This window comes from Mastigoproctus giganteus, chromosome 5 (assembly GCF_048544385.1).
Source record: "Mastigoproctus giganteus isolate SK-2022 chromosome 5, ASM4854438v1, whole genome shotgun sequence".
In the NCBI taxonomy this organism is placed as follows: Eukaryota; Metazoa; Arthropoda; class Arachnida; order Uropygi; family Thelyphonidae; genus Mastigoproctus; species Mastigoproctus giganteus.
The window spans coordinates 191,272,013-191,294,168 of NC_143579.1; the positions used below are offsets into that span (position 1 = coordinate 191,272,013).

The window sequence follows — 22,156 nt, forward strand, 5'->3', positions numbered from 1 at the left end:
AGGCAGGCCTCCTTTCCACCTCACAAATAAATTTCTCGGTATAAAACATCGTCTCTCCAAATAATAACAAACAAACAAATGAAGAATGAAGGCCAACCACCCATGCACTTGGAGAATTTCTCCTCAGGCAATATAAATGGCAAGCTGCTGGCACTTTCAACACCTCCGACGGTATTAGAAAGCATTGAACACTTGTTGACACCACTGGAAGCGCACATCTAGTTTGCATGCCTTTCCCCTCTGCTACCTGTAAAACCGAGCATTTCCAATGCCACGCTTTAAGCACCCATCTAGTATAGCCTTTAGAACTGGTCTGTCTGCAAACAAAAATATGAACAAAGCATTTTCGTTGATTGTCAAGATGATTTGACTAGTTTTGTGGGACATACTAAAGCATCTGCAGGGAACCACTGCTCAACAGAAATTTACAAACCTATTCAGGAATATTTCACTGAAATGCCAAGTAATTGTAAAAACAGATATCAAAATTAAAATAACTATTATCACGGGCTTTCTTCTAGGCTTTGTTTTGAGCTCCCCCTAGAACTTGATGAGTGGCTTAGAGAAACCTTTGGTAATAGCAGCATGATCACATAGGCAAATGATTTGTTGCTCCTTGTTGTTACTGAAAATTCCAGAAGACAGAGAATAAAACTTGTACGTTTTAAAAGAATTCACTACATGGTGTATTACAAACTTCTCAGCCATAATCTAATCTCAACATAACTTGCCCTCTCCTATCAAACTCATTTTCCCCTCGTAGTCCTTTAATAATTTAATTTATTATTTTTATTTCACTATTCATTTTTTTTTTTTTTTTTTTTTCTGTAATTCACAGAAATATACATCATTTTATACTGGGTTGTATAAAATCAGCATAGAATAGTACTTACAATTATAGTAAAGCAATATATACATATTTTTTTTATGTAAACCACAAATACGAGAGGTATTAGAGCCTATAGTACTTAGTACCGTGCTTGGGTTGGAGGTCGAGAAGACGAAAGAAGATATTTGTTGACATTGGATTTGAACTTCTGTAGATTGTAATTTTCAGGAAATACGTATGAAGGAAGGTTGTTCCAGAAAACGGCAGTTGAATGAATAAACGAGGAAGATGAAAAGTTGGTTCTGTGAGTTTGAAGTTATACAGTAAATGGATGTTGGCTGGTGGCGGCACGTGTTCGGACTGTTTTTAAAGAGAGAGTGGGAATTATAGAAGCCAATTCAGAAGAACAGTGCCCATGGAAGTATATGTAGAAGAGGCATGCAGCAGAAACAGTACGTCTAGGAGACAGCGAGTGGAGAGACTCTGTTAGAGATGAATCATTAATTAACCTAACTGACCTCTTCTGAATGGAATCAAGAAGCCTGAGAGAGGTTTTGGGAGCACCACCCCAGATGTGGGAACAATATTCCATGGCAGGGCGGATTTGCGATTTATACAGAGTGAGCAGCTGTTTGAAAGAAAGGTAATGCTGAGAGCGAAAGAGAAAACCAAGTTTTTTAGATGCAGAGGAAGCAATATTTGTAATGTGCTTGTGCCAAGAGAGATTAGAAGTCAGAGTAATCCCCAAAAGAGATATATCATTTTGCCAAGCAATCGGAGTGTCACTAAAGATAAGCATAGGAGCAGAAGAATCCTTTTTGCGAGATATAAGACAAGACTGAGTTTTAGAAGGGTTGAAATCAACTAAGTTGTTTTTGCCCCACTGGAGAATTACCTGAAGATCGGCATTTAAGGAATTGGTAGCAGATTTTCGAGACGTTGAAGCTGATTGAACAGGGCAAGGTTTCAAAAAAAATGGACAGTAGAATGCAACGTGCTATCATCGACAAAACTATGGATAGGATTTCCAGTCAATGGAAGAAGGTCATTAATATACAAGTGGAAAAGAGTGGGAGAAAGAACTGAACCTTGGGGGACGCCGGCATTAGTGGAGAAGTTAGAAGACAGAGAGCCATCTACCATCACCCTCAGTGAGCGATCAAAGAGAAAACTGGATAACCAATTACTAAAAACAGTTGGCAAACCATAAGATGGAAGCTTGTTTAGAAGACCTTTATGCCAACCATGATCGAAAACCTTTCAGATGTCAAGAGCAACTACTTGTGTTTCACCAAACCTTTCCATTGAATTAGTCCATAAATGGGTAACATCGCCAGTGGATCGACACTGACGGAATCCATACTGGCGATCGTTGATCACACGGAAGGTTTCTAGGTAGTTTAAGATTTGGCGGTTAATTGATTTCTCCATTACTTTAGAATGAGTAGAAGTAATTGTAATGGGACGATAATTGGATGGGAGGGATTTGTCACCCTGTTTAAGAACTGGCTGGATATGGGCAAATTTCCAAGCAGAAGGAAAAACACCTTTGGAATAAGTGAAAAAAGGCGTCAAAGAATAGGAGTAAGTTCAGGAGACGTTTTTGAGAACAAGTGGAGAAATACCATCGGGACCTGGAGCTTTCTTAGCATCAAGATTCGTCAAAATCCTTCTGACATCCTTTTGACGGAAGACCACAGGAGGCATTGAATGGAGCGTGTTGGGAATGGTAGGAGGTGTTTTACCAAGATCATTAATATATGAGTTGCAAGAAAAATGGGATGCTAGCAGGTCAGCTTTATCCTTGGCTGAAGTAACAACAGAACCATCTGGTTTGGACAGAGGTGGGAGCAGAGATGGGCAAAAGTTGCGGCCAATAGCTTAGGCAAGGGATCAGAATGCTCGGCTACCATTAGGGCAAGAAGCAAGTTTTCTATTCTTAGCCTGTTCAAACTCTAGTTTGGACTGATTAATAACTGCTTTACAATTGTTGCGAGCTTTGGTGTAGGCAGAAAATGAAACTGAAGAATTACAAACAAGCCAATTACGATATGCAACATTCTTCTCTTGAACAGCCTTAGCACATTTATTGGAAAACCAAGGTTTAGATAAAGGATGAGATTTTAAAGTGGATTGTGGGAAAAAGGATTCCATCCCTGCAAGAATAATTTCACTGACACGATCTGAGCAAACGTTGACATCAGAAGTTTTGAAACAGTAATCCGACCAAGGAAAAGAAATCTCGCAGGTCATTCCATTTTGCATTCTTGTAATGCCAAACAACACACAGTTGGGAATACCCATGAGATAAAGGCTCCATTGGAGAAGAGACAATCACCAAGTTGTGATCTGAAGTGCCTAAAGGAACTCTCACTTTGACCGTGTACTTAGAAGGGTTGTTTGTGAGAAAAAGATCAAGTGTTTTGGCTGTATGATTAGAATTGTCCGGTATTCTTGTAGGTAAATGAACAATCTGCGCAAGGTCATTAGTAACTGCAAAAGCCTCAGCATCTCGACCAGCTGGGTCGGTGTGACTAGAAAACGGAAGCCAGCTGAAGGTGTGAACATTAAAATCACCAAGGAAAATTACCTCACTGCTAGGAAAGTTGCACTGGAGAAAGTCAAGTTGCAAAGAGAGGATGTCAAAAAGCTCCAAGTGATTAGTGGAGTTGGGAGAACGGTAGAGACAACAGATGAATTTTATACAATGAGGTAGAGAGATTTTAAGTCAGAGAAGATCAAAGAGAGTAAATTCCAAATTGCCAAATCTCTGACAGGGAATATCAGAACGGCCAAATGCACAAGTACCACCTTTGAGGCGAAAGGAATCATACAGCGAATAATTTGGGCATCTAAGATGAGCAGTAGTTGAATCAACCGATAACTGAGATTCTGTCAGAAAAAGTACATGGGGTTTGGGAGACTGCAAGTGGAAATGGACATCATTAAGATTAGAATTCAGACCACGTATATTTGTGAAATGAATTAGGAAGTGCTTGGGAGGTTTAGTTCTTTTCACAGATAAGCTTGCTGTATTAGTTTGACAATTCATGGTGTATTCAATAGTAAGAAAAAGTGGGTGTGTTCATTACTTCATACAGCATGTATGAAGTAATGAAATTTTTGGATTCTTAGCCTGTTCAAACTCTAGTTTGGACTGATTAATAACTGCTTTACAATTGTTGTGAGCTTTCGTGTAGGCAGAAAATGAAACTGAAGAATTACAAACAAGCCAATTACGATATGCAACATTCTTCTCTTGAACAGCCTTAGCATATTTATTGGCATACACATGGTAAGAATGTACCCAGATCCTTGACATAACGTGGCCTCGACAATGCTCCCCACATACACACTACTCGGACTCCCTCCACTCACTATCTGGCAGAGTAGAGGTGGCAAGATTATACACTAGCTGATCTGGAAGCCTTCTAGAGAGTTACCAATAGGTTCGGTCCAGTGTCTAGGGGCCGGCCTGCAAACACTGTTTTAGAGCGGTACCCTCGAAATGTAAGGAATATTGGATCTCGCCACGATGTTCATCATAATCTCAAAAGTCATGGGAGGGACAAATCATACTGCATGATGGACGAGATAGGGAAGGGTTGACCGGAACTTGGCTCTAGAGACTAAACATGGGTTCCACCACTTCAAGCCTCCAATAAGCAAAGTGGTGGTATTGCACCGGTTGATGAGAGTCATCTACCACCTAGTACTGCCTGGTAACATAGAGGGACGGCATTCCTCCATGTGGTGTGTGGGCGCCACACCTCAACCCCTGCTTACGTTGGTTCACACCTGGGTGGTCACCCACCATGTACTTGTGCATGGAGGTTATACCCAGGATTACTAACAGTCCCACCATCGTGAAGGTGCAAGCAGAGGATTTGGCTGTCACAGACCATCTGGACTTTGCCGAAATTGGGTCCACTTGACTTGAGTGTCCCCCGAATATCAGTTCCATCAGCGTTTTAGACTCCCAGGTGGCAAGTGCAGCTTCTCTGGCATATCTGAGAGAATTTCTTTGACAACCTCAAGGACAATATATAAACACATACAAAACTAATATACAGTAAAGCCAAATAAAGATATAAATGAAATCATCAGTTCAATAATAATGATGTAAGTTAATATTAATGCATGATTCCTAAAACAGCACTAACCTCTTCTACATTAATATTTTCTTTTGCACTTGTTTCAAATAGCTGGATTCCCATTTGGTCTGCAAACCTTTGGGCATCTTCTGTACACACAATCTTCTTATCAGGATCATCATTTTTATTACCAACTAGGAAAAAATTAAATAATTTTGATTATGTAGCATAACACAAACTGCACTATGCTGAGGTCAGACTTTACATAGTGTTTTTTGATAGATAGAGGTATTGCCATATTTTAAAATGTAGGGCCCCAAGTTATAAGAACTAAATCGATGTTGAAGGAACAGAATTATCAAGATGTTAATTCTTCCTGCAAGGTATGAGCCACAAATACCGTTCATTCAATGTTATACATCATGATGCATACCAAACCCAAACAATCACAACAATGATTCAATTAGGATGATTCTTCTCAAAATATTCTCTGGATTAGAACCACACATTTTTAGGTTTAGGTCATCATCCGGGCCTGAGCCAAAATTTCTGAATTTGATGTTAAAATTGCCTAGGTGTTAGATTCGATGATTTCTAAATTTAAACTTTGTCTAATCACTGCTTTTTTTTTCTCAATGGGAAAGTTGTTCTCCACACTTAGATTTAGCCTAAAAACTTAATTGGTGTAGTTTTGAAATGAACATAAACCAATTTTATTTGAATAAAAACACAAAACCACAAGGGTTGTGATGCTTGCTCTTCAGAACATGTTTATCTGTGTAAAACTGCTGGCTATAAGAAGGCAGTTTGCATGATGCCTCTACTCACATTACCACTGTGATTTTGCTGTTTAGGTAATTTGTTTCCCAAGTACACTAATGATGTTTTTAGGCCAAGGGTAATGAATAACTTTGCCATTGAGAAAAAAATCAGTCGATTAAGCAAAATTTTAATTTGAAATCACAAAATCTAAACAGTAACACTTAGTCAATTTTAACTTCAAATTCCAAAATTTCTGCTCTTATTTCACAAAAAAAAAAAAAAAAAAAAAAGGTTTGGATGACAATTAAACTAAGCCAAAACCTAAAATAAGCACAAAATCAGTCTCATTAATCTTGATGTTATGTATTTTGTGCAATAATTAATTGATTGAGACTATACTATTATATCATACAATAGATTTAAGTAATTTATTATTGAAATTCTACAATTTTTGAATGAAACACCCAATGCCAAATACTTAAACAATTCTGGCTATGTTTCAGGAACTCACCGTTTCCTATCTTCAGGCCTGTGGGTTAGAACACTGGTCTGAGGTACAAATTCTATTAATAATCTAATTATGTTAAATAATTAATTAAGCTTGTAGAAGTTGGCGAAGGGGTTACAAGCTGCTTGGTTTTAACTTAGGATATTTGGGCTACAGTAATAATTTATGGGTAATCTGCCAACATCTGACACTATTATGAATATTAATTCTTGGTTACAATTAATTTCCAGCTAAGCTATATTAATTTATTAATATAGTTTAGCTGGAAATTCTTGGAGTTACTTTCCTAAGTTAACATTATTGTTAGGTTGGAAAAGCTTACCTGTTTAGGCAGTACTGCCTAAACAGGTAAGTACAGTTTCCTGGAAAGTACTTGGAGTGGTCCAAGCGAGGGGTTTATATATAGGTTAGGGTTTTTGGTGTGAGAAGGTTCCTAGGTACAGGAATTCATTATGGGGATTAGCCTCTGGTGATGAGGTTAAGGTAGGAGAGAGAGTAAATCTATGGATTCAGTTGTAATCTTCTTAAGGATTTCTGTTTGAAATAGATTATAACAGGTGCTGTGGGGGTGACTTCTTGTTTATTGCTGAGTTTCTTCAACATTTTACGAAGTAGGCTTCCTTGAATGTTCTGGATTACGATGAATCCATCGAAAGTACTAAGGTTTTGGTAAAGACTCATGTGCCTCTACAGGATAGGGCATGTGTGGCTGTTTCACACTTGTGGATTCTGCCATGTTGAGTATCCTTCTTGTGTTCCTGTTTTTTCTTTTCTTTAGTCTTCTACATGATTTTCTAATGTAGGTTGAGCTGCAAGAGCACTGAATATAGTATATCAGGCCTCTGGGGTTGGGATGGTTGATGTTCATTCTTGGAATGCTGTTTTAGGGATTAGGTTCCTGCATAGAATGTAGGTATGTTGTAGGCTTTTGCAACAATGTGCTGCTCACTCCTGGAATGTATGGTATGATGAGCTGGTTCATCGGCACTTTTCTTCTTTCTTCTGTGGGGAAGGGGGATTGTAACTACTGGTGAGAGTACTGTTGATGATTCGGTCTATTAATGTTGGAGGATATTGGTTCTTTAAAGCCATTGCTTTTATGGTTGTTATTTCCTGTTAAAGTAATTCCAGTTGGCTGCAAATTCTTAGGGCCCTATTAACATAGTCCTAATAATGGCTATTTTTGGTTGAGAAGTGATGTGATGACCTGAAGTTTAAGATGCATCCTGAGTCCATAAGTTTTCCGTATACTGTATTTTCTAGATTGTGCAAAGTTCTTGAGATGAGGATGTCCAGGAATGGGAGTTGTTTGTTTACTTCTGTTTCTATCTTTAACTTGATTTTGTTGTGGAATCTGTTGAGGTTATGATGACAGTTGGAGAGGTAGTCTATGATCTGATTCCAAACAAGAAGGATGTCATCTACATATCTGATCCACATCTTTGGTTTTATGGGTCACTGGTCCAGGAAGGTTTCTTCAAGGTTACTTGATAAAGGTTTCTGCCAGGAAGGGAGATGCCCATATTGAGGCCTGAAATCTGGATGAAGAAAGGTCCATTGTAGGCAAAGTAGGACCATCCTACAGAAAGATCAATTAGATCCAAGATGTCCAATGATATTATGGGCTTCGGAAAACCAATGTGAATGTTTCTGTTCAGATTATTGTATATGATGGGTTTGGTTTCTTGCAGTGGAATTGTGGTGTACATAGATTCTACATTGAAAGATATTAAGTAGACTTCCGGTTCCGTAGCCAGTTGTTGGAGTCTTCATATTGCCTCAGTTGAGTTGTGGATTGAGTAGGTACTTCTGGGTGATATGTTTCAGGGAAGTCTTCTGTTTATAATGGGTCTGATAGGGAATTCTGCTTTGTGGACTTTTATGTTTGCAAAGAGTGAGAGAGCTTCTCAATGCCAAATATTTAATTATCTAGATCTAGTTAAATCATTAGATATTAAAACATCTAATTTTTTAATATAATTAGATTATTAATAGAATTTGTATCTCAAACCAATGTTCTAACCAACAGGCCTGAAGATGGTAAAACAGTGAGTTCCCAAAACATAGCCAGAATTATTTGTGTTTGTCATTGAGGCATTTCAATCATTCAAAATTGTAGCATTTCAATAATAAATTACTTAAATCTACCATGTGATATAATAGATACAATGGACACTGCTCATCATGGACTAATGTTATTATTCAGTATTGGGTCCATTATTGTTTTCTGTATTTATAAATGATATTGATGATGGTATATCAAGCTTAATATCCAAGTTTGCAGACGATACGAAGGTTGGCAGGGTTGTCAAGGACACTACTGACACTATGCTACTGCAACAGGATCTGGAAAGGTTGAGCAGATTGGCTGAGAGGTGGCAAATGAAGTTTAACATTGACAAATGTAAAGTACTACATATGGGAAACAGCAACCCCAGAGCAACGTATCAACTCTGTGGTACTACACTGACAGTGGCAGAGAATGAAAGGGACCTGGGGTGGTTGTGCAGGCAGATATGAAGTTTTCTGAGCAGTGCAGACGGGCTGCAAGCGTAGCTCATGGTGTATTGTCGATGATATATGCGAATTTTTCTAGCAGGGATAAGGAGGTGATTATTCCCTTGTATAAGGCAATGGTCAGGCCCCTAGAGTACTGTATACAGGTCTGGAGGCCTCATTTCAAGAAGGATGTAGAGATGCTGGAACGAGTACAGAGAAAGGCAACAAGATTAGTGAATGGAACAAAGGGGTGCTCTTACGAAGAAAGGCTTAAGTTTTGCAAATTACAGTGTCTGGGGACTAGGCACCAGCGAGGTGATCTGATAGAGGTGTATAAAGCCTTGAATTGTTTGAGCATGCTCAATGCTGATGGGATTCTTCCTCTTGCTCAGAATAATCACCTGAGAGGGCATAAATTCAAATTGAGGAAAGACAGATGTAGGATAGACGTGAGGAAATTTGCCTTTAGCCAGCGGGTGGTTGGTTGGTGGAACAGACTTCCATCCCTTGTCGTGGAAGTTGATAGCCTAAATAAGTTTAAGGCTCAGCTGGACAGGTATTTTGAACGAACAGAGGGGTGAAGTGGAAGTGGTTATTTTTTATTTATTTAATTATTATTTATTTTTTTTTTTTTCGGCTGATGCTGCATAAGCTTGCTTTCTTGCATCAAATGCCTCTACTAATGCTAAGTAACAATAGCATTCTCCACTGAGGAAGCATTACTTATTTGAAGTACAATGAATAGTCAACTCATTGTGAAGGCATTCACAATATGAGATGTAAATAAAACAATGCCATGTAATTAACATTGGTTGACTTACTAAATACAAACTTGATGCAGTGCACTAACTTGTATGTCTGTTAAGTTTTCTGTAGTCTGAAGCTCTCAGTCCTAAATTCTTATTCTGTTTTGATATTTGTAATAGAAGTTTTTGTTTTATTAAAGGATACTTTCAATTTAAAAATATATTAAAAAAAAAGGGAAACAATATTGTTATTTTCAAAAACAAGGTTTGGTTCATTATAGTTAAGGACTGAGGTCCTATTTTAACTAGTACCATGAAGAATATTTTTAAACTTTATGCCTGAACCATTTGAATAGTTAAGATAATTCAACATTATTGGCAGTCACACAAAATTATTATAATCTACTGAGGGAAGTTAAAGTGACCTGCTTCTATATATTTTGTGAATTTTTAATTAATTTTGGGAAAAAATTATCTTAGAAAGTGTTGCAGAATAGTACTGAGTGAACAGAATTCTTTACAAGTAAAGGCGAGATCACAAAAGAAAAAAAATATATATATAATAAAAAATAATAATAATAGAGTAATCTCAGTCAGTTATCACACAATGATGAACAATCATGTAGTCCCCTCTTCCAACTAACTAGTTATGCATTTTACTTTGATTTTTAAATATGCTAGCTATGTATTAAGTTTAATCTTATTATTTTACATTGTATTGTACTACATATTTATATATTTTATCCTGAAAAGTCTCAGAATTATATTTTGGTCCCTGTCCTTCCCCCCCCCCCCCTTGTTGGTACCAGAACACCAGAGGTATGGGATTTGCTGGCACCCACTAGCATTGCACTACTTTCAGTGAGTGCAAGACCTTGCCCTTCCCTGGGAAGACAGCGTTAGTAGAGGCCTGGCTTCTTGTGCCAGGAACAGGTAATAGGAAGCAACCTTCCAGGTGATCACTGTTTCCCAGTGGCAAAGAGGTCAAACATTCGATGAACTGACTTTCCTCTCCCACACTTATTCATCTATTCTGTTCTTTGGAACAACACTGCTTGACGTGTATTTCCTAAAAATTACACTCTACAGAAATTCAAGTCCAATGTCAACAAGCACAGGTTCTAATATCATTGGAATCTGGGATCAACATTAAAAACTGGGAGAAAACACCAACAATGCCATTCTTTATATATATTTATTAAAAAAATCAGCAACCACATCTTTAATAAACAAAAATATACAATATTGTTAGAAGATTCTCTGGCACTAAAATATTAAGAATGTAATCAAACCCCAAGAGTAAAGATGATAAAGACTGTGGGTTGCATTTTATCACAGGAATTAAAATTATTTGTAAACCAAATTACTGATCCACAGAAATGGAATATAGAGATAGATGTGATTTTCAAATTGCAGTCAAAACTCCACCCCAGTCTCATCCAGAACTCTTACAACAAAATTGTCCATCATCCCAGTGTAGGGATTGCTTTATTACCTACATTGAGCAAAATAAATGACGTGTCTCTCTTTTAGAATAAAACTGCAAAAAGCATATATAAATTTCATATTAGATAGTATGAATCAGAGCTGTAATACTCAATACAATTTTTATCTTTTTAAATCTAACGAAAATATTCAAAAATCGTTTTGAATATTTTCGTTAGATTCTTTTTAATTGCGTTAAATTGATGTTTAATTGTTTTAAATTGATTTGAATTGGGTTAAATTGGTTTTTAATTATTTATATTTTACTCTAATGTACCAGTAAGTTGTCGATTTTTTCGTTTTTTCCGTTTTAATTTCTGAAGAGTATCATGCGGAAGTGTTCTACGTACTATATTGAGGTAAACTCCTCTTATCATGTTACAAATAAAAAATACATAAATTTCATATGTAGAGTAAACCCTCGACTTAACGGACCAGACAAATAATAATACAGTAATGTACATATTAATCTGTACCATATTATTTTTTTAGGTTATAAAAAACTTCAGTGTTATTATTAATTAAAAATTAATAATAATTACCTATTTCCATTATTGTTTTGATAATTACTTACTTTTATTTTTATAATCAAATTCAGGAAATTGTTTTTTATTCTTTCTGAAAACATGTTCAAATAGCTGTTTTCCCAAATTACAGATAAGAGCAGGCAGTGACTTACAAGCTGAATGCGACTCGGGACACTAAACTGCAGGTCTACCAACTCGCTTTGTTTCGGTCTCAGTCTGCCTCAAGCTATTGTGCAGTCAGGTTGTATACAGAGTGTTTTTGTGATTTCTGAATTGTGACTTTATTTATTAAATAATTTTGCAATCCTTACAATTTAAAATGGCATCAAGTGATAGAGGAGTTAAAAGAAAGTGTGTGAACTTAAATGTGGCACAGAAATTAGAGCTAATTGAGAAATTAGAACAAGGTGTCTCAGTAGCACGTTTGTGAAATTTACGTCGTAAAAAAAAAAAAAAAACTGTTTCTGATATTCGTAAATCAAAGGACAAATTGCAACATTTTATAATTACAACAGAATATTATATATTCTTTATTATAATTTAATATTGTACAGTACTGTATATTGTATTAAAACTTTTTTTTTTTTTTTACATTAAGAACAATAAAAAATGCCTCCCCAGGTTACATTCAATTTAATGTACTTTCGACATTAAAGGACACCCCTTCTCCCCTATTAGTCCGTTAAATCGAGGGTTCACTGTATTTTGAAGTTGAGCCATTTTCACTCGTGGGCAAAAGTTCACAACTTTAATCACTTACTACAGACAAATTTATAATTTAATAAACCCTCTTTATATATAAAATTGTATAAAGAAGCTTTTATAATTCATTTATTATTAGTAGTCGCAATAATAGTGACAAATGATACAGGAAAGCAAGCTTATACAGCATCAACAAAAAAAAGAAGAAAAAAGCCAAAACTTCTCGTTTCACCTGTCCATCCCTCTAACAGTTTGTCTAATTCTTCCTTGAATTTATTCAAACTACCCACCTCTACAACACCAGAAAGGGGTTTGTTCCAAAGATCAACCACCCTCTGGTTGAAGGCAAATTTACACACTTTCAACCTGCAACCACCCTTCCTAAATTTGAATTTATGCCCCTTTGTGTGTGTAATCTGAGCAAGAGATTCCATCACCAATGAGCTCCATTCAAGGCTTAAAAATATCAATTAAATCTCCTCGCAGGTGCCAAGTGTCCAGATACTGCAATTTGCAGAACCAAAAATTTTCTGGTAAGAGCACCCTGTTGTTCCCCCATCAATCTTGTTGTTCTTCTGTGCACCCATTCTAACAGATCCACATGATTCCTAAAATGAGGCTTCCAGACCTGTATGTAATACTCAAGATTTGGCCTGGCTTGTAAGTACAGGTGTCTTGCTACTTATCAAGCACATTTGAGAGAGTACAAGGGTTCTAATATCTGGTTCTCAATAAGGAACCAGATATTAGAACCCTTGTACTCATAATAATATCAAACTAGCAGTAGGGGTACCAGTGACCACAATTACCATAAAATGGGTTTTGTCTAAAGAAGCCTATGTGGGGAAAGGTGAAGGCTGCAATTTCAAGAGGGAACTATAATGGAATGAGATATTTTTAGTACTTGATTACTGAAGAGACTATTATATGGTGTCTGGTACAAATATGTTATGGGGATACATTCAGGAGATTTATCCTTGAAGCTTGTTTGTTTGTTTTTTAGGAGCACTAGCAACTAAGGCCATATTGCTCCGGGAATATGGGGTGGTCATTCCCTGACCTTTCCACATCCTCCGTATTTGGTGGTCACGGGCTCGAATCCCGGTCTAATCAAGAAGCATGTGCTATGCACTGCTGCTCCTGCCTACGGAGGTACCTATCCTTGAAGCCACAAATATAAGCATACAAGTGGTCAAGTTCCATAAACATAAAAATTGATGACAAGTGAGGTTCAGAGTTAATTGAGCAAAAGAAAAAAGTATGGGACAGTTACAATCATACAATTCCAATCTGCATGGGCATTATCAAAGAATATGTTAAAAAACCACTGATAGGGTAAGACACACAAAAGCTGATTATGAATTTAGGAAGGATGTAGAGTTGCTAGAACGAGTACAAAGAAGGGCAACAAGATTGGTGAGGGGAACAAAGGGGTGCTCTTACCAAGAAAGGCTTAAGTTCTGCAAATTGCAGCACCTGGAGAGTAGGCACCTGCGAGGTGATCTGATTGAGGTGTATAAGGACTTGAATGGGTTGAGCAAGCTGAATGCTGACGGGATTCTTCCTCTTGCTCAGATTAAGAACCTGAGGGAGCATAGATTCAAACTGAGGAAAGACAGTTGCAGAATGGATGTGCGGAAGTTTGCCTTTAGCCAGTGGGTGGTTGATTGGTGGAACAGACTTCCATCTTTTGTTGTGAAAGTTGATAGACTAAATAAATTTAAGGCTAAGCTGGACAGGCATTTGGAATGAATGGAATGGAGGGGTGAAATGGGAGGGGTTTTTTTTTTTTTTTTTTGGCTGATGCTGTAAGCTTGCTTTCTTGCATCATATGCCTCTACTAATACTAATGGGAGAGCACTAGCAAAGAGAGCTAAGGACATAGCTCTCTTTTCATATGTGAATACAAAAAAGAAAAGTAAATCAAACAGATCCCTTAACAAATTGAAGTGGAAGATCATTCGAAAGCCTGACAGGAATGAAGTGAATAGATACTTTTCAATAATATTTACAGGCAAAAGCAAACTTTTAATCTCTGGAAATGTTAAGAAGTCAGATTTTTCTAAAATAAATAATATGATCTCAGAGAACCATTTGCTAGAAAAGCTACAGATAAAAGGTTATTTATTTATTTTTTTGTTATTTTTTGGTTTTTAGGAGCATTAGCAACTAAGGCCATATTGCTCCGGGATATGCGGTGGTCATTCCCTTACCTTCCCGCATCCTCCGTATTTGGTGGTGATGGGCTCGAACCCCGGTCTAATCAAGAAGCGTGTGCTACGCATGCAAATAAAAGGAGGGCAAGCCTCCATGGCAGAACGTATATGTTCAGTTATAATTAAAAAGGCTGCATGTGAATGTATCAAACTATTAGGAATGTTAATGATTGCATCATTAGTCTCCAGATCCCCTTGGACTAGAGAAGTGTTAATTCTTCCCAATCCACAAAAGTGGTGCTAAAGAGAAGCCGAATAGCTATTGACTTTAACTTCTATGGTGAGGAAGATCATGGAGACTGTGGTTAAGAATGTGATTCCCAACCATCTCAACAAGAATGGTAACTTTGAACAAACCCTAGCGTGGGTTTGCTAAGAGAAGGTTACATCTGACCAGCCTGGTAATTAACTATGATGTAATCATTAAAAAGTTGGATGCAGGTAATAGTTTTGACATTATATATCTAGACACTGGTAAAGCTTTTTAATATCATTCCTCATGGAAGGCCATTATGTAAACTCAAAGAAGTCAGAGTCACTGGCAAAATCCCACTCTGGATTATGGGCTGGCTGAAAGATGCGAGACGGGGGTTGTCATACATGGTGAGCCTTCAGGGTGGACTGGTTGTAACGAGTGGGGTTCCCTCGAGGCTCACTGTTATCTCCCCTCCTATTTCTAATTTTCATAAATAATATTGATGAGGGTATTCAAGGAAAGCTGTAAAAATTTGTATTAGCATTAGCTATATAGTGCAAGAAAGCCACAGACTTTTGCTGCATCAGCCAATAAATAAATAAATAAGAAAATACAAATTATGCCCTTCCCTCCTCACACAGTTAATTATCCAGTTGACCTTTGAATTTCTTCTGTCAGCTTCAACTAGTTGCAAAGGCAACTTGTTCCAGCAAGTAATGCTGGCCAAAAGAGAATTTCCTGCAGTCTATAATAAACCTCTTCCCCTGTAATTTGAATTTATGGCCCCTAGTTCTGGAATTATTTATAACAGTGAAGATTCCACCTTCACTCATTTTACTAACTGCTCTCGGAGCCTTAGAAACCTCAATCAGGTCACCTCTGAGGTGCCTGGTTGCCAAGCTCTGTAGCACACATAATCAAAGAAAGTCGTTCCTTGTACGGTCACCTTTTGCTGATCTTAGCATTAGCATTAGTAGAGGCATATGATGCAAGAAAGCAAGCTTATTCAGCATCAGCCAAAAAAAAAAAAAAAAACACACACACCACTCCCATTTCACCCCTCCGTTCGTTCGAAATACCTGTCCAGTTGAGCTTTAAATTTGTTTAGGCTATCAACTTCAACAACAAGTGATGGAAGTCGGTTCCACCAACCAACCACCCGCTGGCCAAAGGCAAATTTCTGCACATCTATCCGACATCCGTCCTTCCTCAATTTGAATTTATGCCCTCAGAGGTGATTATTCTGAGCAAGATGAAGAATCCCACTGGCATTGAGCATGCTCAAACCATTCAAAGCCTTATACACCTCTATCAGATCACCTCGCCGGTGCCTAGTCTCCAGACTCTGTAATTTGCAAAACTTAAGCCTTTCTTCGTAAGAGCAACCCTTCGTTCCGTTCACTAACCTTGTTGCCCTTCTCTGTACACGTTCCAGCAGCTCTACATCCTTCTTGAAATGAGGCCTCCAGACCTGTATACAGTACTCAAGATGTGGCCTAACCATTGCCTTATACAAGGGAATAATCACCTCCTTATCCCTGCTAGAAAAATTCCTGTATATCATTGACAAGACACCATGAGCTACTCTTGCAGCTCGTCTGCACTGCTCAGAGAACTTCATATCTGCCTGCACAATTACCCCCAAGTCCTTTTCATTCTCCACCACTGTCAGTGTAGTACTGCAGAGTTGATACGTTGCTCTGGGGTTACTGTTTCCCATATGTAGTACTTTACATTTGTCAATGTTAAACTTCATTTGCCACCTCTCAGCCCATCTGTTCAACCTTTCCAGATCCTGTTGCAGCAGCATAGCGTCAGTAGTGTCCTTAACAACCCTGCCAACCTTTGTATCATCTGCAAACTTGGACATTAAACTTGATATCCCATCATCAATATCATTCATAAACACCGAAAACAACAACGGACCCAACACTGAACCCTGAGGAACTCCACTAATAACATTAGTCCACGTTGAGCAGCGTCCATTGATTACCACTCTCTGTCTTCTGCCACTCAACCATCCCCTTATCCATAGCAGCAATTTGCCTCCAATGCCACACTGCTCCAATTTGTGCAGCAGTCTTCCATGTGCAACAGTATCAAAAGCCTTTCTAAGATCCAAATATATAATATCAAAGTTATTCCCTGCATCCAGTTCTTTTGTGACTACATCATAGTATCCAATCAAATTGGTCAGCCAAGACCTGCCCTTAACAAAACCATGCTGCGTCTGAGCTATAACTGAATTCTTGTCTAGATGATCCTGCAGTGCTTCTTTAACCAGTGCCTCCATTAATTTACCTGGAACAGAAGTTAAACTAACAGGTCTATAATTACTTGTGTCAGCCTTTGATCCTCCTTTGTGAATTGGGGTTACATTTACACATCTCCAGTCTATGGGTACCTCCCCTGAGTCCAAAGAAGCTCTCATAATTATGGCTAGGGGTTTGCTTACTTCCTTTGCTGCCTCCTTTAATATAACTGGATAGATCCCATCCACCCCAGGTGCCTTTTTTATGTTTATCCTCAACAATCTCTCCTCCACTTTCCTCTCAGTTATTACAAAATCATCCAGCTCACTGCCAATGTTTACTTTACCTACATCATTCTCCTTCCTGAATAACTCCTCATGCGTGAATGTAGATGCAAAATACTCGTTTAGATTGTTAGCCACCTGAGCAGGATCCTCAACTGTTGAACCATCAATATCCAGTGGACCAATCTGATTCACCCCTTTCCTTCTTGAGTTTAAATATGTAAAGAACTCTTTTCTGTTTTTCTTTGCATCCTTTGCCAAGGATTTTTCGTAGTCTGCCTTTGCCTGCCTAATCTCCTTTGTGACTTGGTTAAATCTTGCCCTTCTTTGGACCCTTTCAAGAAGCTCAATATCTTGTTTCAAATGAGGCCTACATACTTGGACACAGTATTCCAAATGTGGTCTTATAATTACCTGTACTGTGGAATTATGACCTCTCTATCTCTACAGGATATTGTTCAAAATCAGTGATAGGACACCATGGGCTTTCCTTGGCCACCTGTTTACACTGCTCAGAAAACTTCATATCTGCCCATAACATAACTCATAGATCCCTTTCTTTCTCTACTGTTTTTAATTCAATCCCACGAAGTGTATAAGTTTTGTGGTTGCTATTTCCCAAGTGTAAGACCTTGCATTTTAATGCATTAAACATAGCCGTCACTTTTCTAATCATTCTTGAAGCCTGTTCAAGTCATCCTGAAGGAATGCTGCTCTGCTTGGCACTGATCATTAACAACTCTCCCAATATTTACATTGTCTGCAAATTTTGACTTCATGCCTGTTATCTTTTCATCAGTGCTGTTAATGAAAATCAGAAACAACGGTCCAAGATCTGATTCTTGTGGGACCCCAATTCTGACATTACACCAATCTGAAGACTATCCATTAATCATAACCTTCTGCCCTGCAGCCACCTTGCAATGTCTCTAGCAATCGGCACCTCCATAGCCAGGTGGGCAGGAGCAGCAGTGCTTAGCACACACTTCTTGATTAGACCGGGGTTCGAGCCTGTGACCACCAAATACGAAGGATGCAGAAAGGTCAGGGAATGACCATCGCATATCCCCAGAGCAATATGGCCTTAGTTGCTAATGCTCCTAAAAACCAAATAACAAAACAAAAACAAAAAAAAAAAACTCTAGCAATCCCAACATGTTCCAGCTAATACAGCAACCTCTCATGAGAGACTAAGTCAAAAGCCTTGCTAAAATCCAAATAGACTATGTCAAAATTGATACCTACATCCAGCTCATGAGTAACTGTGTCAAAATAGCTTACCAGGTTAGTTTAAACACATTTTTCCCAGAACCATGCTGTGTATTCTTCAAAATGCCATTTCTTTCTAAATGTTCCTGGATTGCACTCTTAACCATTGCCTCTAAGGTTTCCCTACTAATGAAGTCAGGCTAACTGGTCTGTAGTTACCGACTTCACTCTTGGAACCACCTTTATGTATCGGTAATATGCTGGCATGTCTCCAATCGAAAGGAATGTTTCAAAGTCCAAAGATGCTTTCATAATTAACCAAAATGGTTCAGTACACTCTCTGGCCGCCTCACTCAAAACAACGGGGTACCTGCCATCAGCTCTTCGAGTTTTACTCACCTTTGGCTTGAAAGTTTTTCTACAAAACAGTCATCTGTAATTTTGAAGTCACTAATTTCAGATGGCTTGGCCTCATTCACACAGCCTCTCCTCAGCATTAAGGGTTTTTCGTCAGTAAAGACCAATGCAAAGCAGCTATTAAATTCATCAGCAACATCAGCTTGGTTATCTAAGACGTTCCCACACCCAGTGCACAGGGGTCCAATCCGATTCATTTTCTTCTTCTTGGTATTCATGAAAAACTTCTTGTCCCCATTTTCTGCTCACTTAGCCATTTGTTTCTCATACACAGTGTTGGCCTCCTAACCTTATCTGTGGTACTATTACAGATAAACTTATAGCTGTTGTAGGCTTCAGTACTTTTCATCACACTTTCCCATGCTGCATTTTTCTGCTCTGTTAGACTGGCCAGTTCAGTATTCATCCATCCCAGCATCCTCCTTGTGCTGTATTTTCTCAATGGTATTTATATGTTCATGGCTTCCGTGATTATTGCTTTGAAAGTATTCCATGATTCTGATGTATTTGCCTTTCCTCTACAATCCACCCAAATAATAGATGCCACAGTCCACTCTTCTGAGATTAAAACCCCATACCTTTAACTACTGCAACATCTTTCTTCATTTTCTAACAACTGCATGATCATTACCTGCCAATGGTTCCTACATTTTAAGCCCTTTGATGCCATCTGATTTGTAAGTAATGATGTCTAGAATATTCTTACTCCTAGTATTTTTTCTAACATGCTGGTATAAATAATAATCATAGTTTATTTAAAAATGTTGTTCTCCTTGGTAAGTTTCCTTCCCACTTATTCCAATCAATTAGGGGCAAATATATGCAAATATGAATACAAAATCCTTTGCAATACAAGTTTTAGGAGTTGCTGTTTTGTTTCTTCTGATTTCTTAATCTCACTAGGGAAAATAACTATGTACAGGGTGATTTTTTTATTCATCAAATCACTACATATGAAAAGGAAAACAGTTATCACATACTTTAATTATTTATTTAAAATAATTAATAGGTGTAGGATATATATCCTTCTCTTTGTGAAATGATGTGTCAAAGTTAAATAATGAAATTCCATTACACCTTACAAAATTTTTGTGGAGAGTGAAAACTCTTCTGTACTGCCTCATTCAAATCACCAACTGTAAAAGAATTTGTTTTGGATACACTGTCTTTGTGATACTCCATAGCAGCAAAACCTCAACCATGAACATCAAGAAATTTGTTTCTGATACTATTTCCAAATGTTTTCTTAAAAAAAGTAACACAGTACCAATCCGAGACCTTACACCATCGTTATTAGTAAAGGCCAAAAGATGCAAGGAAGTCAGACTTTTGCTACATCATAAAACAATATCTTCAAAATATGGTGACTAAATGTAAACTATCTTAGTTTCAACCTACTACTTTCCACCAAAAGTCTATGTTTATGGCTGCTGCTTAGTTTTTTGCACTGTGTTATACACCTCGGAATACCTCCTCCATCTAAATTGCCTAGTTTCAAAGTTCTGTAACCCCACATTTGTAGTCTCTTCTCATATGGACAGTCCCTTGATATTCTCAACAGATGATTTTCATCCATCTTTGTACCCTTTCAAGAAGCACAGTGTCTTTCCTTAAATGTGGCTTACAGACCTGAACAAAATTACAAATGCAGTGTCACCACTCACTTATATAACAGAAATGTAACCTCCACCCTAGAGGAAAAGGTATGGTAATATTACATGAGGGTGTACTGAAGGGAATTATCACATCTATAAAAAAGAAACAGGGTACAGATGAGTACTTAATGATATAGTAGTGAGCGTATCCATAAACAGACAGTGATGCTTGTTGTTGGCTGTCATGACTTGTGAGTTCCTAGTTTCCCTGTCTTATGATCACAGTCAAAATACTCTGTTTCCAGTCAATTTTTTTTTCATCTGCTAAATCTGAAGTCTATTAAACTGAGGGATTACTGTATAATGCTCTAACATTTACAGATTTAAATGAGAAAACATTCTCATTGGTGATATTTTTCAGTCATATCTTCATTGTATGTGCATTTTCCAGCTTCTTGCATAATTCTTATGTACTGGCAACCTCCAAATTAGGGAGAAAAAAAAAAAAAAAAAAAAATCGCTATTGCTGAAAGCTACAAGTTCCAGCTGACATCAGACATCAAGAAATGTATTTATGCAAAATGACCATCTCACCATGGTATGCCTTAACCTAGAGATATCCTTAAACACTATGTGGCATTTTGTTATCTTGAGTGATCTCCATTCCCTTGACCTGAGAGGCAACTTACATATTTCATTAAAAATTTTCTTCACCATAAAATTAATTATTTAATTCCTCCTAGGTTCACCAGAATATTCTCTCTCTCTCTCTAACCTATGTTCAAAAATATGGGGTCCCACTAAGTTCTGTTCTCACTATCATTTTCTTTGGAATAAGAATAAATTGTGTGAATAAATATATTCTGAACACTATGGATTCATCCTTCTCTGCTGATGATCTTACTGACTTCTGTCATTCACAGATTGCCTCTCAATCTTCACTGAGAGGTAATTCCATATCTCAGTAAATAATATTGAACTGTAGATGGCACAAAACAGATACAGACTATCCACCAGAAACCTAGAGCCATACACTTTTGTAACAAGTGCAGATGTATCTTGAATGTGAGCTACTCTTTTCCAATCACCCTATCTCATTTATGAACAGCATTCATCACCTAGGTCTAATTTTTGAAAGTAAAAGTAAATTAAACTTCTAGAACACGTTAAACATGTTCTAGAAGATGTAGAACATGTCTTTTTCCTTCTAGATCCTCCTTCACTATCCATAATTAACACAAATTATATTATAGCATTGGAATATTTCTTGATGTTGTAAATTGTTGAAGTCCCCATATTAAACTCTTTGGAGAGATTTCCTAAATTTTCACCTTTTCTAATTCTATTAATAATTTCCGTTTTCTGTTGCAATGTTAAAACTAAGAGTTTTCTTTTTGTTCACATTTTACTGTAAAAAATTGAGAAAAATAATAAATTGCACAGTTTTGGGCTGATATTATTTTTACCGAATCTGGAGCTAAACTAAACTAATCTGAAATTCACTCATTGTTTCCGAGAAAACACAGTAGTCTGGGTAATATTTTTCTAAAGCACACTTCTGAAGGTTACGTAGACTTCTAGAGGTCACAACCATAAAACAATAAAAACAATTTGTAGTTTTCAGTTTATTGAGCCTTTTTTTTTTGTACAATCTGTTATAAATGGATTGTAAACTTGATCTTTCACTTATTATAATCAAAATTCAATTTGCAAACATGATCACTAGAATCGGTGCTTACTGTACTACCGTTAATTTAATTTAAAAAAATTAAAAAAACAGAAGAAAGAAAGATCAGCCTTTCAAATTATTCCAGATAACCAACGTTCTACTGTAG

The 22,156-nt window shown here is 37.4% G+C and overlaps 1 protein-coding gene across 3 annotated transcripts in view; it reads right to left on the bottom strand.

The window, feature by feature from the left end:
- LOC150085954 (ras-related protein Rab-35-like) overlaps window positions 1-22,156 on the bottom strand; it is a 62,148-nt gene that overhangs the window by 23,460 nt on the left and 16,532 nt on the right. For all 3 annotated transcript variants that reach the window (XM_090373615.1, XM_090373617.1, XM_090373616.1), the window contains exon 5: window positions 4,993-5,117. In XM_090373615.1, coding sequence (XP_090229741.1) covers window positions 4,993-5,117 — 125 coding nt within the window. The remainder of the gene's footprint in view (window positions 1-4,992; window positions 5,118-22,156) is intronic.